Source organism: Kryptolebias marmoratus, unplaced genomic scaffold (assembly GCF_001649575.2).
Source record: "Kryptolebias marmoratus isolate JLee-2015 unplaced genomic scaffold, ASM164957v2 Scaffold44, whole genome shotgun sequence".
Lineage (NCBI taxonomy): Eukaryota > Metazoa > Chordata > Actinopteri > Cyprinodontiformes > Rivulidae > Kryptolebias > Kryptolebias marmoratus.
In genome coordinates this window covers 5,332-19,020 of record NW_023665778.1, presented here as the reverse complement: position 1 = coordinate 19,020, position 13,689 = coordinate 5,332, and the positions used below count along the sequence as shown (strand labels likewise).

Below are 13,689 nucleotides of genomic sequence, written 5' to 3'. Positions count from 1 at the left end.
CCAACAGGACCGGGTTTGGAGCTCCAACAGGACCAGGTTTAGAGCTCCAACAGGACCAGGTTTAGAGCTCCAACAGGACCGACTTTAGAGCTCCAACAGGACCGGGTTTGGAGTTTTTCCAAATCTTTAAGAGGAGCCATGAGACAGAAACTGGAGGAATAAAGGTTGAATGATGTTAGGAGGGGTGACACAGTGAAGCAGTGGTTAGAGCCGTCGCCTCACAGCAAGGTCACAGGTTCACCTCCCGGTCTTTCAATGAGGAGTTTACATGATCTCCCTAAACTCACCTGGGTTTACTCCGGTTTCTTCTCAGGCCAGAAACATGCAGGTTAGCTTAACTGGAGACTCTAACCTGTGAGAGGGTGAATGGTTGTCTCATTTGTCTCTTTGTGTCCCTGTGATGGACTGGAGACTTGTCCAGAGTGTCCCCTGTCTCTCTGAAGATGGACACCAGCTCCCTGCAGCCCGGAAAGGGAACAGCAGGTAAAGAAAATGGATGGATGGTAATCAAGGTGCCTCGGTGCTTTTGAAGAGGCACTTTAATTATCAGTGAGTTGATTTACTTAAAACTATCACTTAATCTATGAACGATGAAATAAAATAAATAAAAAGATTCATGGTTTTAAAATTATTAAAGATCCTTTTCCTCATAACTTTTCTCCTGATCTAATCAAACTTCTAAAAGTTGGTGTTGTTGCTGTAGCCTAATTGCTGCCATAAACGTCCTCGGGAGAACAAACACCCAAAGCGGCGTAACCATGGCGACAGCAGAGTGTCCTACTCTGGTCCCCTGAGCTGCTAATTGTCCTGTTAGAGTCCAAGTGTCCACACAGGCGGCGTCCTCTGGGGCTCATTACTGAGAGATGATGCAAGCACACAGATGACCTCTGACCCTGATACCACACTGCTGCTCTGAGTAGAAACAATGATGTGTTGAAGCTGTGGACTGACCCTGAGAAAAGGTCCACACAGGTTCACCTGAAAATAAACTTTATTTAACTTCTGTAACACAGCTTTATGTAAGTTCACAGATACAACATTTATCTGTTTGTAAAACCCCCAACCTGGTGAGGAGTCCTGGTCTGGAGCTCAGATTAAAGACTCTTTGAACTCCATCACTGAGACGTACGACATTTTTATTTCAGTCCAAAGCCAAAAACCAGCAGAGATCCAGAGTCAGCACACAGGTTCTAACCACAGACAGAACCGCAGACCAGACCCCTCCTCTCCACGACTGAGACCACAAACAGGATCAGAGACCAGAGGCAGGCCTGCTGAAGTCCAACCAGCACTGGGAACCATCTTGACTTTCTGCTGAGGATAAGGACACAGCCTTTACTTTGGTTCTACAGGGTTCTACAAGGATTGGATAGCCTTTAAACGTGACCCCCTGGAGCTCAGTCCTCCCACACAGATCTGTAAAACCTGTGAGCTGGAGAGTGAAACTTCCATGACCCCCATAGCAACTCTGCAAGGGTAAAGACCTGGTCCACTGTTCCACTGGTCCACTGGTCCACGACCCAGATGAAAGCCACACTGCTCCTCCTGGATCCAAGGTTCAACAGCCTCCTAACACCCTGGAGGTGGCTAAGAACTGTGATCCCTCGATAGTTGGAACACACTCTCTGATGGGGACCACCCCAGTCCTCCATGTGACATTAAAAAAGTGTCAGCCATGACAGTCAAACAACATTCAGAGCCTTCAGCGTCTTAAAGAAAACCTCATCCATTCCTGGTGCCCTGCCACCAACGGTACTGGACTCACCTCACCTGGGTCCTCTGACCCTTCCAAGGTGGACATGGCAGGAGATTCTTGAAATGTTCCTTCCACACCACGACAGCATCCCCAGTCTGGGTCAGCAGTTCCCCACCCAAACACAACCTAGGACAGCCCTGCTTCCATTTGCAAGAAAGATCCTCCTCGAGGCCAATCTGAAGTCCTCCTCCACAGCTTCTCTGAGTTTCACCAAGGTTCTGAGTCTGCAACCCCAGAAGCTGCAGTCCTTCTGGCCGTTCTGTACCTGTCAGCTGCTTTAGGATCCCTCTGGGTTCTTCTGCTTGGTGTCCACCAACGAGTCCTCCACAGTGACCTTCAGCCAGCTCTGCCCTTCTCTTTACCTCCATGTCAGCCCCCCTGCAGGTGGAGGTCATTTCCTGTATCTTTTCTGAGCTTGGCTTGGAACCAAACCCCATATCTACAGGCCTGGCTCGAGAAGGGTGCCCCAGTTCCCCTGGTCCTGGTCCTGAGGAAACTTGTTCTCTGAGGTCCTCCTTCCCATGGGAGACCCTTCCTCAGACAGTGCAGCTTGCAGGATCATGGGGGGAACCTGAGGTTGTTGCTTCGGCTGCTCCCTTCTTCAGGGGTCGCCACAGCGAAGAAACTTGTTGTTTTACCCCGGATGCCCTTCCTGCAGCAACCTGGGCTCGAACCTGCAGCCTCAGGGTTACAGAACCACCAAGCTTCCACAGCCCCAAAGGTTTAGTTGCCATACCGGGAGCCCAACCCGAGCCGCCCGGGTGAAAACCAGGAGTCCTGACCGCTAGACCATAACTGAGGGGAAACTCCTGAAATACTTTATCAAGACTACTTTCAGTATTTTTCTCCACAGGTGAAGAAGTTTTCCAGAGTTGCAGTTTGTTCCTGTGGATCCGAAGTTTCCTGTCTGCAGCTCTGTAACTCTGTGGGGATCTCAGCCAGCAGATATAAGAAGCAGAATCAGAGATGGATGCTGAGTCTCAAACTACCTCCCCTTCATGACCTCCTGGATGTTCTCAGCACCAAACCGCCTCTGCTGGTTTATCTGACTCAGATTTGGTGTTCTGCAGCAGGAAGAAGTTTGTCTCAGTTTGTTCATGTTTTCAAATCTTCCAGCTTGTTCGACCTCCTCTTTGTTTGCAAAGTTGACTCATTTTATTCTTTTTATGAATAACATGAGAATGACTGATAAATGTTAGGGTTCCTGCAGGTTCTTCTCCGTCTGGATTTAAACTCTTTTCTGTTCATTGATCCATGTTTTTATATGAATAACTAAATGATGTGAAACTGTTGTCTGGATTTATCTGATGAGGAACAGATGCTTTTATTTACTAAAATGTCAAATTTAAACCTTATTTTAACAGGAAAGTTTAACTCTCCTCTTCCCAGCTTTGTTTCTCTTTTCTATCACGTTTATAGAAACGTATTTCAGATGTTTCAGCTCCTCTGATGGGTTTTTAGAGGGACAGAAGTCTTCCTCTCAGGCTGTCTGCAGCCGTCTGTCTCTACGGTTCATCATAAAGACAGAATTATTGTTTATCTGATGAAATTACAATAATCAACAAAATGCACAGTTTTTATGCACAGGACTATTTCCTGGAATATCGTTGTGATGTTGTCGGTGTGTTTTTGTCTTTTTTGTGTTTTGGTTTCTCTGACCCCCGTTGGACTGTCGTGGGGGTCTGACAGGGTTCTGCAGGACTGCAGAGACTGTTTGAGATCCGTCTGAACGTTCAGAGATCTGCCTGAAGGTTCAGAGATCCGTCTGAAGGTTCAGAGATCTGCCTGAAGGTTCAGAGATCTGCCTGAAGGTTCAGAGATCCATCTGAAGGTCCAGAGATCCGTCTGAAGGTTCAGAGATCCCTCTGAAGGTTCAGAGATCCGCCTGAAGGTTCAGAGATCTGCCTGAAGGTTCAGAGATCCGTCTGAAGGTCCAGAGATCCGTCTGAAGGTTCAGAGATCCCTCTGAAGGTTCAGAGATCCGCCTGAAGGTTCAGAGATCTGCCTGAAGGTTCAGAGATCCGTCTGAAGGTCCAGAGATCCGTCTGAAGGTTCAGAGATCCCTCTGAAGGTTCAGAGATCCGCCTGAAGGTTCAGAGATCTGCCTGAAGGTTCAGAGATCCGTCTGAAGGTCCAGAGATCCGTCTGAAGGTTCAGAGATCCCTCTGAAGGTTCAGAGATCCGCCTGAAGGTTCAGAGATCTGCCTGAAGGTTCAGAGATCCGTCTGAAGGTCCAGAGATCCGTCTGAAGGTTCAGAGATCCCTCTGAAGGTTCAGAGATCCGCCTGAAGGTTCAGAGATCTGCCTGAAGGTTCAGAGATCCGCCTGAAGGTTCAGAGATCTGCCTGAAGGTTCAGAGATCCGTCTGAAGGTTCAGAGATCCGCCTGAAGGTTCAGAGATCCGCCTGAAGGTTCAGACGGATGAACTGTAAACCTCCATGTTGCTTCCCTCCTGCCACCAGCTGAGGGTTAAACCTCACTGCGCTCGGTTTCTCTCAGGACAGTTTCCATGAATAAATGTGTAAATCTGGGACCCGCCCTCATTGTTAGCGTCGTCCAGCTAATTTCTGCAGAGAGAAAAGTTGATCTAAATGTTTCTGTCTGGTTGTGGCCGAGGTTTATTTAAATATATAATCTTCTGAGATCTTCTTACTTCAGGTCTGTGAAGAAAAAGAAAAGCAGAAACTTATTTTATTCTGAGGCTGTTTGTTGTTTGGTGTCTGTTTTCAGGCCTGCTTTCAAACTGTGGACGAGCTGCTTTCACACCGAAGGCAGGATGAAGAACATCTCTTCACACAAACATTTTATCCTCGTTGGTTTCGAAGAACTCGGAGCTCTGAGGCCCGTCCTCTTCGTCCCGTTCTTCCTCATGTTCATCGTGGCGCTGGCAGCCAACTCCCTGCTGATGTATGTTGTCTTTTCACACAGAAGCCTTCATCAACCAATGAGCATCCTCATCGCCGGCATGGCCTGTGTTGAAGTCTGCCTCCCAGTATTCTTCGTCCCCAACATGCTGCTGAGCTTCCTGTTTGACTGGAAGGGGATCTCTCTGACTGGCTGTCTGACTCAGATGCACCTTATTCACTTTTTTGGAGCGTTTCAGACCACGTTTTTAGTGTGGATGGCTCTGGATCGTTACTTTGCCATCTGCACACCTCTGTCCTACCATGAGCTCATGGCTCTGCAGAGGTTTCTGAAGTTTATCGTCCCTCTTGTTGTCAGAAATGGGCTTCTCATCACTCTGTTTGTGAGTCTGGCAGGAAGACTCTCGTTTTGCAGGGATGTGATAAACCACTGTTTCTGTGAGCACATGGCGCTGGTGGAGCTGGCCTGTGGAAGTACGGCCATTAACAGTCTGGCAGGACTGATGGCGGTCTTCTTCATCCCCGTTTTTGACTTTTTATTTATTGCCGCCTCTTACATTGTGATTTTCAGCTCCGTGTTGAAGTCCAGCAGCTCTGGGAACAAAGCTCTGCACACCTGCGTCACACACATCATCGTCCTGACTCTCAGTCTGACTCTGGCGCTGATCGCTTTCCTTTCATATCGGGTCAGAACCGGCCTCCCTGCAGCCGTCCGGGTTTTCTTCAGCACCATGTACCTGCTGTTCCCGAGCTGTTTCAACCCGATCATCTATGGCATCAGAACCACTGAGATCCGGCAGCACCTGCTGAAAACACTGACACGCTGGACGCACCTCGTCCAGATCGTTCCTTTCTGACAGGGAATGGGACGGGATCCCTAACACTGAAAATAACCTGAATGTTGGACCAGACATTTGTAAACATCCAATTAAGAAGTTCTTGAAGATATAAAATGAATAAAAATTCCCACAGATCTGCATTATTCCTTCGTCTGAAGTTGATATTTGGTCATTTTTCCTGGAATCTGTGAGTCTGAGCCCAGACTAAAGACTAAAGACCAGCCTGTAAGTTAAAGGGCAGTCAGAGCACAGAGGACGGAGAGGAGGCGAACAGACGAACGAGGGACGGTTTCTAACAATCAGTTTTCAGCCTCATAAAACAAAAACGACATGTTGGTGTTAAAGAACGCAACGTTAGCTGATGGTAAACCTACGGGAATGAGGGCGGAGCATCGATACGACGGTGCTGAGGACCGTCCATCTGTCCATCTGTCCATCTGTCCAGGAGACAAACTCAGACACTCCTGCCCACTGAGGAGTGCAGGCTTCAGAGGTAACTTACAGATGTCTTCTGTCCTCAGTGTCCTCACGCCTGGACAGACCTCAGTCCTTGTGTCTGTCAGCTGATGGAAACAATCCTTTTGGACTGAAGACTACCAACGAAGAAGAAGCTCTTATGTCTGGTTTCCCTGGTCGCCTGGACCCTCCTCACCTTCAGCTGCAAGAAATGTCAAAGTCAGAAAGAACGTCTTTCACCTGGGAGACTAACGGACGAACACTTATCACCTGTACCTGTCAGGTGTGTCAGCAGACACGTGGAGCAGGTGTCCTCCTTTCCCCGCTGTCAGTGTCCATCAGCTGGACCACCTGCAGAGCGTGGCCCATTCCCCAGCCTGCACCTGTACGCAGAAACCCAGTCCTGCAGGTGTGAGGTGAAGACGTGATGGACAGGTCTCTTCAGTCCAACAGTCCACGTCTTCATCGTCCTCTCTGAGTGTTTCAGAGCTGATTCTGACTCATCTCTGCTGTCTGTCTTTACATCAGTACCAGTGGTAGTACTTGTACCACAGTTTGAAGTATTTTCGACTGAATTAGCTTCTCTGACTGCATTTAACAACAGAATCTGTCTCATAACAACTATTCCTTTAAGAATGAGGGGTTCTGGTTTACTGGGTCCACTTGTCTAAATGAAATTCATTTTTTATTCTGGGTTTCCTTCTTTATTCTTCTTCTGCAGCCTGAATGGCTCAGGACACGGCTCTCATTTTTAAATCACCATGGCAACACAAATCACCAAATAAAACACCCCAAAGATGTTCTGGGAAAGAATGAGGAATCCTTCAGAACCTCTGGGAACATTTAATGGGTCTGAGCTCGTGACACGGTCACAGAACGGTCCAACGTCTTTATTTAGGTTTTATAGAGTCTTTGGCCAGTTTCTGGGTTTATAATGGGTTTCTATGGCACAGATTTACAAAACACAGTTTAAAACACAAAGTATTCATTAAAACGGAGGCCTGGGACTTCAAAGATCTGGAAGGTATAGAACTAAAACCGAGAGAATCAGTCACCTCCTTCATGACGGGACTTTCTCAAAACAGGAAGTGAAAGGTTTTTTTTTGTCATATTTCTGACATTAAACTGAAAATGTACATGAGCGTTGTTTCCTTTACAGGACCAGAAAATGTCCGGCTTAAAGATAAAACTGATCCGTGCTTTTAAATAAAAATCACCCTTTAGATGTAAAATAACATCAGAGCAAAAATAAACTGTCCTTTAAATTTTTAAATTGAAAAGAGTCTGTGAAACAGACTTCATTTCTCAGAGATAAAATGTTTTTTTGTTTAGTTCAGTTGAAGCCATTGTGATTTCTTCAAACTATTTTTAAAACAGAGACTGAAAACGGTGGAACTATTCCTTTAAATCTTTATTTTGTACCTGAAGAAGGCCGGTGTTACATCAGCTCTCTCTTATCGAAGAGGAAATGTCTGAAAGCAGTTTGTATTTTGGACATTTGCATCCCATACATGATGGGATTCAGAAGAGGCTGAAGCATGACGAAGTACACGGACATGATCATCTGCAGGACGTTCGGGATATTGGGCCAGTTGAAGCGGCTCTGCAGGATCTCAAACAGGCAGCCGAAGGAGAAGTTGAGCAGGGAGGCCAGGTGAGGCGTGCAGGTGCTGACGGCCTTCTGTCGGGTCTGTCTGGAGCCGGCAGAACAAACCTGCAGGATTTTAGTGTAGGAAAAAAGGATGGGAAGCAGTGGGACTAAGACTGACAGAAAGGTACCAAAAAGCCCATAAAAGTTGTTTATTCTGGTGTCCGAACACGCCAAGTTAACAATCAGGTAGTTCCGGCAAAACAAGCTGTTTAAGATGTTTCCACAGAGAGTCAGCCGGAGGGTTAACAACAAAGAGATCAGAAATGACACGAAGGAGAACAACCACATGAGAAGAAGAAGAAGAAGCCCTCTGACAGGAGTCATCAGCGTGTGGTACTGCAGAGGGCAGCAGATAGCAACGTACCTGTCATAAGACATGACGGCTAAATTACAAAACTCAACCTTTACATACGAGTACAGACAGAAGATCTGCAGGAAACAGAGCGGAGCAGAAACAGTGTGAACGTCTGACAGAATCTGGATCAGCAGGAAGGGAAACAAGCCTGTACTCCCATACAGTTCATTTACAAACAGGCTGCACAGAAACAGGTACATAGGTTCATGTAAACTCCTGTTCACACAGATAACCACAATCAGAACAGCGTTCACTGAGACGATTACCACGTATAAGACTGCAATCATCACGAAGCACAAGTATTTCACATATGTCCCAACATCCAGATACGCTCCAAGAATGAAATAAGACGTAGAATTCAACATGTTTCATTTAGTGACAAACAGAGGTTTACAGTTTTCCACCTGATCCTGAACGCACCTCCACACTTCCACAGAAAGACAACTGAATCATCTGCAGCTTTTTATTCCCTCAGACACTGAAAGGAACCAAGGAGTGTCCCATCGTCTCACCTGGGACCAGACCAGTCCGCTGACTGACAGCATGGCAGAACCAGACTGTTGTTCTGTAGCTTTACCAGAGGTCAACGACCCCTGCCAGACAGACACGGACTTACTTCCACCTCACTGAGGAAGTCAACTCTCGCTCTGATTGGTCAGGATTCAAACAGCCCAGTGGCTCCTCAAACTTATCTTTGGTGAAAGTTCTGATTAGAAAAGACAGATTTAGTTAATTAGTTGCTCTTTTAAAGTAATGTGGTCTGAGGGGAGGTTCAGAGAAAGAAAGACTCAGAGACCATCGAAATGAAAAGGTGACAGGAGAGAAGTGAGTCTGGAGGCCTGAGTGTGCCGATGCTGGCTTAGAGAACACGCTGCTGGGTGAGGAGGAGGAGGAGGAAGACGGGCTGGACTCTCTCCTTCTTCACAGCTGGAAGGGGCAGAGGCAGTGGAGGGGTGTGGGGATGATCACTAGCCCCCGGCTGATCTGAACCCAAGCAGTCTTCTGTTATTAGGCTGGAGCTAAGAATGGGCTGTCCCTAACAAACATCATGTTGGAGCAGAGGTGTACCTGGTGCCAGGCCACCTTGGGGTAGGTGATGATCAGACCTGCAGCCCTACGTCTTGGAAAGTCCTTCCAGCTGATCGCCTGGTGGTGGGTTGGCTCCTGCTGCTGGTCAGACCTGGTTTCTATGTGTGGCAAAGACGTCGGGGACATGGAACCTAAATGGGCCATGTTCTAGGCCTCTGTTCCAGGATCTTCCAGGAGTTGTGACGTGAAGATAAGATCACTGATGCCTGTCGCAGCAGGTACCTGAGGACCAACTGCTGTCGAGATGATGGAGGAGGCCTGAGGACTCTGGAAGCACCTGGCAGGTACAGGATGGCCAGAAGGACCGCAGCTTCTGTGGTTGTGGAAACAAAACTCCACATCATGCCATCATGTCCACCACTGAGGCTGAGGCTGAGGCTGAGGTCCATTACTGTGGCAGAGGTAGTTAAAAGCTAATCAACAGGAGTGGAAAAGATTTGCTCTGAGATGATGATCCTCAACGTGCTCCTTCTACTGCACAGCAATATCTTCAGTCTGGGTCTCCAGTGCTCTACAGACTCTCCGAAGTCCACCTACACCCGAGGTTCTGCTTCTGACCATCAGCTGTAAGTTCCTCTAAAACAGCCCATCTTTAAATGCCTCCTACTTCGACTTGACTGGTTTCCACCATCAGAAACCTTCAGGCCTTCAGGCTTCAGCTCCTGGACGTCACATCTGGAATGGAGGCTCTGAACATGGCTCCCCTGGGACGTCCAAATCCTCCCAGAGAGGCAAGTTGAAGGATCCTTTTCCTCACTACAGTTCTTTGGTTCAGAGTCTGACAGGAAGTCTTCCCACCAACAGATCCAACTCAGGTCGTGTCAGCTGACAGATCCTCTCTGTGACACCAGAAACCATTACAGACTGACCTTTGACCTTTAGTTGGCCTTGAACCAAGTAGACTTATGGACCGACCCCCCTATGCTCGAACACTGTGTTCATGAGGACAGCTCCCCCCCTCAGGAAGTCTGGCTGCTGGATGCTGAGGACAAACAGGACTCCCACCTGTCGGGACATCCTGACTAGTTCCAAACTAAACTCTGTTTCACTGAGAGACGTCCAGCTGGTGGTGGTTATTCTTTGATTTGTTCATAAAAATTAAAGTTCTCAGTTAGAACCTGAAGAGGCGTCAGCATTCAGTTTGTTGCTGTGGGAGGAAAGGGAGGGAGACAGACGGACAGGTGGACAGAGACAGGAGGACAGGGGGCGGGGCCTCAGGTGAATAAGAGCTGCAGCTCTGCTCCTCTCTGACAGATGGTCTTCATGCTGTTAATGTTTGTTCCTGTTGTTCAGAGATGCTGCTGCTGCTGATAACCAACCTCTGATTGTCTGATGTTTGTCTCTGATCTGAAATCTGTTTCAGCCTCAGCAGAGCTCCTCCAGGAGCAGGAGGACAGGCGAGCTGACGTCCTGTCCGGTGGATCATCAGAGACACGCAGCTCTCTGAACCTGCTGCTGTCTGTTTGATCCTGAATGTCTGTTTGATCCTGAATGTCTGTTTGATCAAAGACAACCACTGTTCTCTCAAACGTCTGCAGCTTCCTGTTTGTCTTCATGAAGCTGTTTGTCTGCAGGCTTCAGTCTGACGTCAGCTCCTCGTTCAGGTCGTTAACGTGTCTGCGGACCTGAACCATGGCTCAGAACCTGCAGGTGGTGCTGGTTCTTCAGGCTCTGAACGACTCGCAGACCAACCGTCAGATCTACTTCTCGTTCGCTCTGACGTCCTACTTCTTCACGGTTTTCGTGAACCTGACGCTCATCGCCGCCGTGTGCCTGGATAAGGCGCTCCACCGGCCGATGTACGTCTTCCTGTGTAACCTGTGCTTCAACGGGCTCTGCGGCGCGTCCGGCTTCTACCTGAAGCTGCTGGCCGACCTGCTGTCGGGCGCTCACGTCATCTCGTACGTGGGCTGCTTCACGCAGATGTTCGTCACCTACACCTACATCTTCTGCCAGTTCTCCAGCCTGACCGTCATGGCGTACGACCGGTACCTGGCCATCTGCCAGCCGCTGCGTTACCAGGCCGTGATGACGGCCCACAGGGTGGCGCTGCTGCTGCTGCTCGCCTGGTGCTTCTCGCTGCTGGAAACCGCGGTGGGCGTGGCCCTGATCGCCAGGCTGCCGCTCTGCAGCCGCCACGTGGCCAGGATCTTCTGCACCAGCTGGGAGGTGGTGAAGCTGTCCTGCTCCGACACCACCGCCAACAACCTGTACGGCTTCACGCTCATGTTCCTGCACACCACGCAGAGTGCGCTCATCATGGCGTCCTACGGCCAGCTGAGCCGGGCCGCCGCCCGCTCTCCGGCCCACCGCAGGAAGTTCGTGCAGACGTGCGTGCCGCACCTCGTGTCGCTGCTCGTCTTCTTGGCGTCGCTGCTGCTCGACATGCTCTTCTCTCGTTACGGCGGCGGCTCCATGGCGGCGCTGCAGAACGCGCTGGCTGCGGAGGTCCTCGTGGTCCCGCCCATCGTCAACCCCGTCATCTACGGCATGAAGCTGCAGCAGGTCAGGACCCGGATCCGCCTCCGGGTCACCGGCAGGCCGCAGGAAACCAAAAACACTTCCTCCTGAAAAAGTTTGAATCTAATAAAGTTTTTTGTTTGTTCCAGAAAGAAAAGCGATTATTTTCTCCTCCGTTTGGATCAGAACCGGGAGCAGCAGCTCCGCTTAGAGCAGATTATTTACAACATGTCGAAATGTTTTTATTCACATCAGTTAAAACTAAAAATAACTGAAACTGGTTTTGATGTTTGTTCAAACAGCAGAAAAATTAGGATCAAAGATTTACAAAATAAAACAAAGGCTGAATCAAAGCGAAGAAAACCGACAAAATAAAAGTTTTTTAAGGTTTTATTGGAGATCAGACAATCACAACTCAACAGGAAGCTGCGTCTTTACCAAAATAAAAGCCTGTGTGGAGCTGAATCCTCACCAAAATTAAAGCCTGTGTGAAGCTGAATCCTCACCAAAATAAAAGCCTGTGTGCAGCTGAGTCTTTACTAAAATAAAAGCCTGTGTGGAGCAGAATTTTTACCAAAATAAAAGCCTGTGTGGAGCTAAATCTTTACCAAAATAAAAGCCTGTGTGGAGCTAAATCTTTACCAAAATAAAAGCCTGTGTGGAGCTGAATCCTCACCAAAATAAAAGCCTGTGTGGAGCTGAATTTTTACCAAAATAAAGCCTGTGTGGAGCTGAATCCTCACCAAAATAAAAGCCTGTGTGGAGCTGAGTCTTTACTAAAATAAAAGCCTGTGTGGAGCTGAATCCTCACCAAAATAAAAGCCTGTGTGGAGCTGCCCCCCCCATAAATATCTCCATCCGAGTACAAAAATAAATAAACAACAACAAACTAAAGACAACAAGATAAACAGCTTCCTTTGGTTCGAGAACATTCATTAATGCTAAAATAAAGATGAAGATGTTCATCATCATCATAATCTTCGTCTCATTCTGTCAGAAAATAAAACTTTAAATATTTATTTTATTTGACCAACAAACAGAAATGTTTCCTTTTTAAATCAAACTCAACCCTGAAAGCGACTCCAAGTCCCAGAATGCCCTGCTGCGGGGCTCGACCAATCAGGGAGCTTCGTTTGGCTTCAGTTTCTTAAAATAAAACCTTTTAACTGTTTCTACAGAAGGATCCTGTAAAAATTAAACTTAGTTTCTGTTTTTATCAGTAAAGTATTTTTCAGTTTTTTAATTTTAAAACAAATCTAAATTCATCTTTCTGAAATGTAACGGGAGAAAAATGAAACTTAAGATTCTGATTAAATAAAAAAAGTAAAATCTTTTTCAGCCGATCAGATCTGATCAGCTGACTACCCATCGACCAATCAGATGACAGAAACCTTCTGCTGAATTTACCCATCATGCACTGCTGCACGGCGGTGAAAAGCAGGAACTACAGCACAGGTTACATATTTATCAATGACAGGAAGTGATGTCACTACCAGGAAGCAGTGGGCGGAGCTACACGGAGCGACGTATCAGATGGTTCTTGTCTGGTTCCAAGAACTCGTCCAGCAGAGCGTCTGTCACCTTCTGAAGCTCCGCCTCCAGCCTGCTGACATCACTGCAGCACAGACAGAGATGATGTCATCACTGAGGCCCCGCCCACTCGCTCTGATGTTACACATTCAGAAAACTGCTGTTAGAGCTGACCTTTGACCCGGAGCGGCGCAGAACTCGGTGTAATATTTGATCTTGGGCTCGGTGCCGCTCGTCCGCAGTGTCGCCACAACGCCGTTCTGCAGCGCGAAGGTGATCATGTGACCGCTCCTCGAGACAGGAAGCACCTGAATGACATCACAGGGGACAGGTCTCAGGGGATGGGTCACAGGTCAAAGGGGACAGGTCACAGGGGACGGGTCACAGGTCAAAGGGGACAAATCTCAGGGAACAGGTCACAGGTCAAAGGGGACAAGTCTCAGGGGATTGGTCACAGGTCACAGAGGACGGGTCACAGATCACAGGGGACGGGTCACAGGGGACAGGTCTCAGGGGACGGGCCACAGGGGAAAAGTTGCAGGGGACGGGTCACAGGTCACAGGGGACAAGTCTCAGGGGACGGGTCACAGGGGACAGGCCTCAGGTCACAGGGGACAAGTCTCAGGGGACAAGTCACAGGGGACGGGTCACAGGTCAAATGGGACAGGTCTCAGGGGATGGGTCACAGG

General features: G+C 48.3%; 4 protein-coding genes across 4 annotated transcripts in view; 2 read left to right on the top strand and 2 right to left on the bottom strand.

Moving 5' to 3' along the window:
* Positions 1–4,507: 4,507 nt before the first annotated feature.
* LOC108228567 (olfactory receptor 52K1-like) lies at positions 4,508–5,811 on the top strand. Its single transcript, XM_017404147.2, has one exon. It carries the CDS (start codon positions 4,533–4,535, stop codon positions 5,475–5,477), a length of 945 nt encoding a protein of 314 aa, XP_017259636.1. The 5' UTR covers positions 4,508–4,532; the 3' UTR covers positions 5,478–5,811.
* Positions 5,812–7,353: 1,542 nt separating this feature from the next.
* On the bottom strand, positions 7,354–10,604 carry LOC108228570 (olfactory receptor 142-like). The gene has a single exon (XM_017404150.2). It carries the CDS (start codon positions 8,284–8,286, stop codon positions 7,354–7,356), a length of 933 nt encoding a protein of 310 aa, XP_017259639.1. The 5' UTR covers positions 8,287–10,604.
* A 6-nt stretch (positions 10,605–10,610) lies between these two features.
* On the top strand, positions 10,611–11,581 carry LOC108228569 (putative gustatory receptor clone PTE03). Its single transcript, XM_017404149.2, has one exon. The coding sequence runs from the start codon at positions 10,643–10,645 to the stop codon at positions 11,579–11,581; it is 939 nt and encodes a 312-aa protein (XP_017259638.1). The 5' UTR covers positions 10,611–10,642.
* A 261-nt stretch (positions 11,582–11,842) lies between these two features.
* The window catches only part of LOC108228568 (glucose 1,6-bisphosphate synthase-like), a 7,056-nt gene continuing 5,209 nt past the window's right edge, over positions 11,843–13,689 (bottom strand). Inside the window, exons 7-8 of the mRNA XM_017404148.3 lie at positions 13,175–13,308; positions 11,843–13,085 (exon numbers count right to left, since the gene is read on the bottom strand). Of these exons, the coding sequence (XP_017259637.2) occupies positions 12,983–13,085; positions 13,175–13,308 (237 nt within the window). The 3' untranslated portion in view covers positions 11,843–12,982. The remainder of the gene's footprint in view (positions 13,086–13,174; positions 13,309–13,689) is intronic.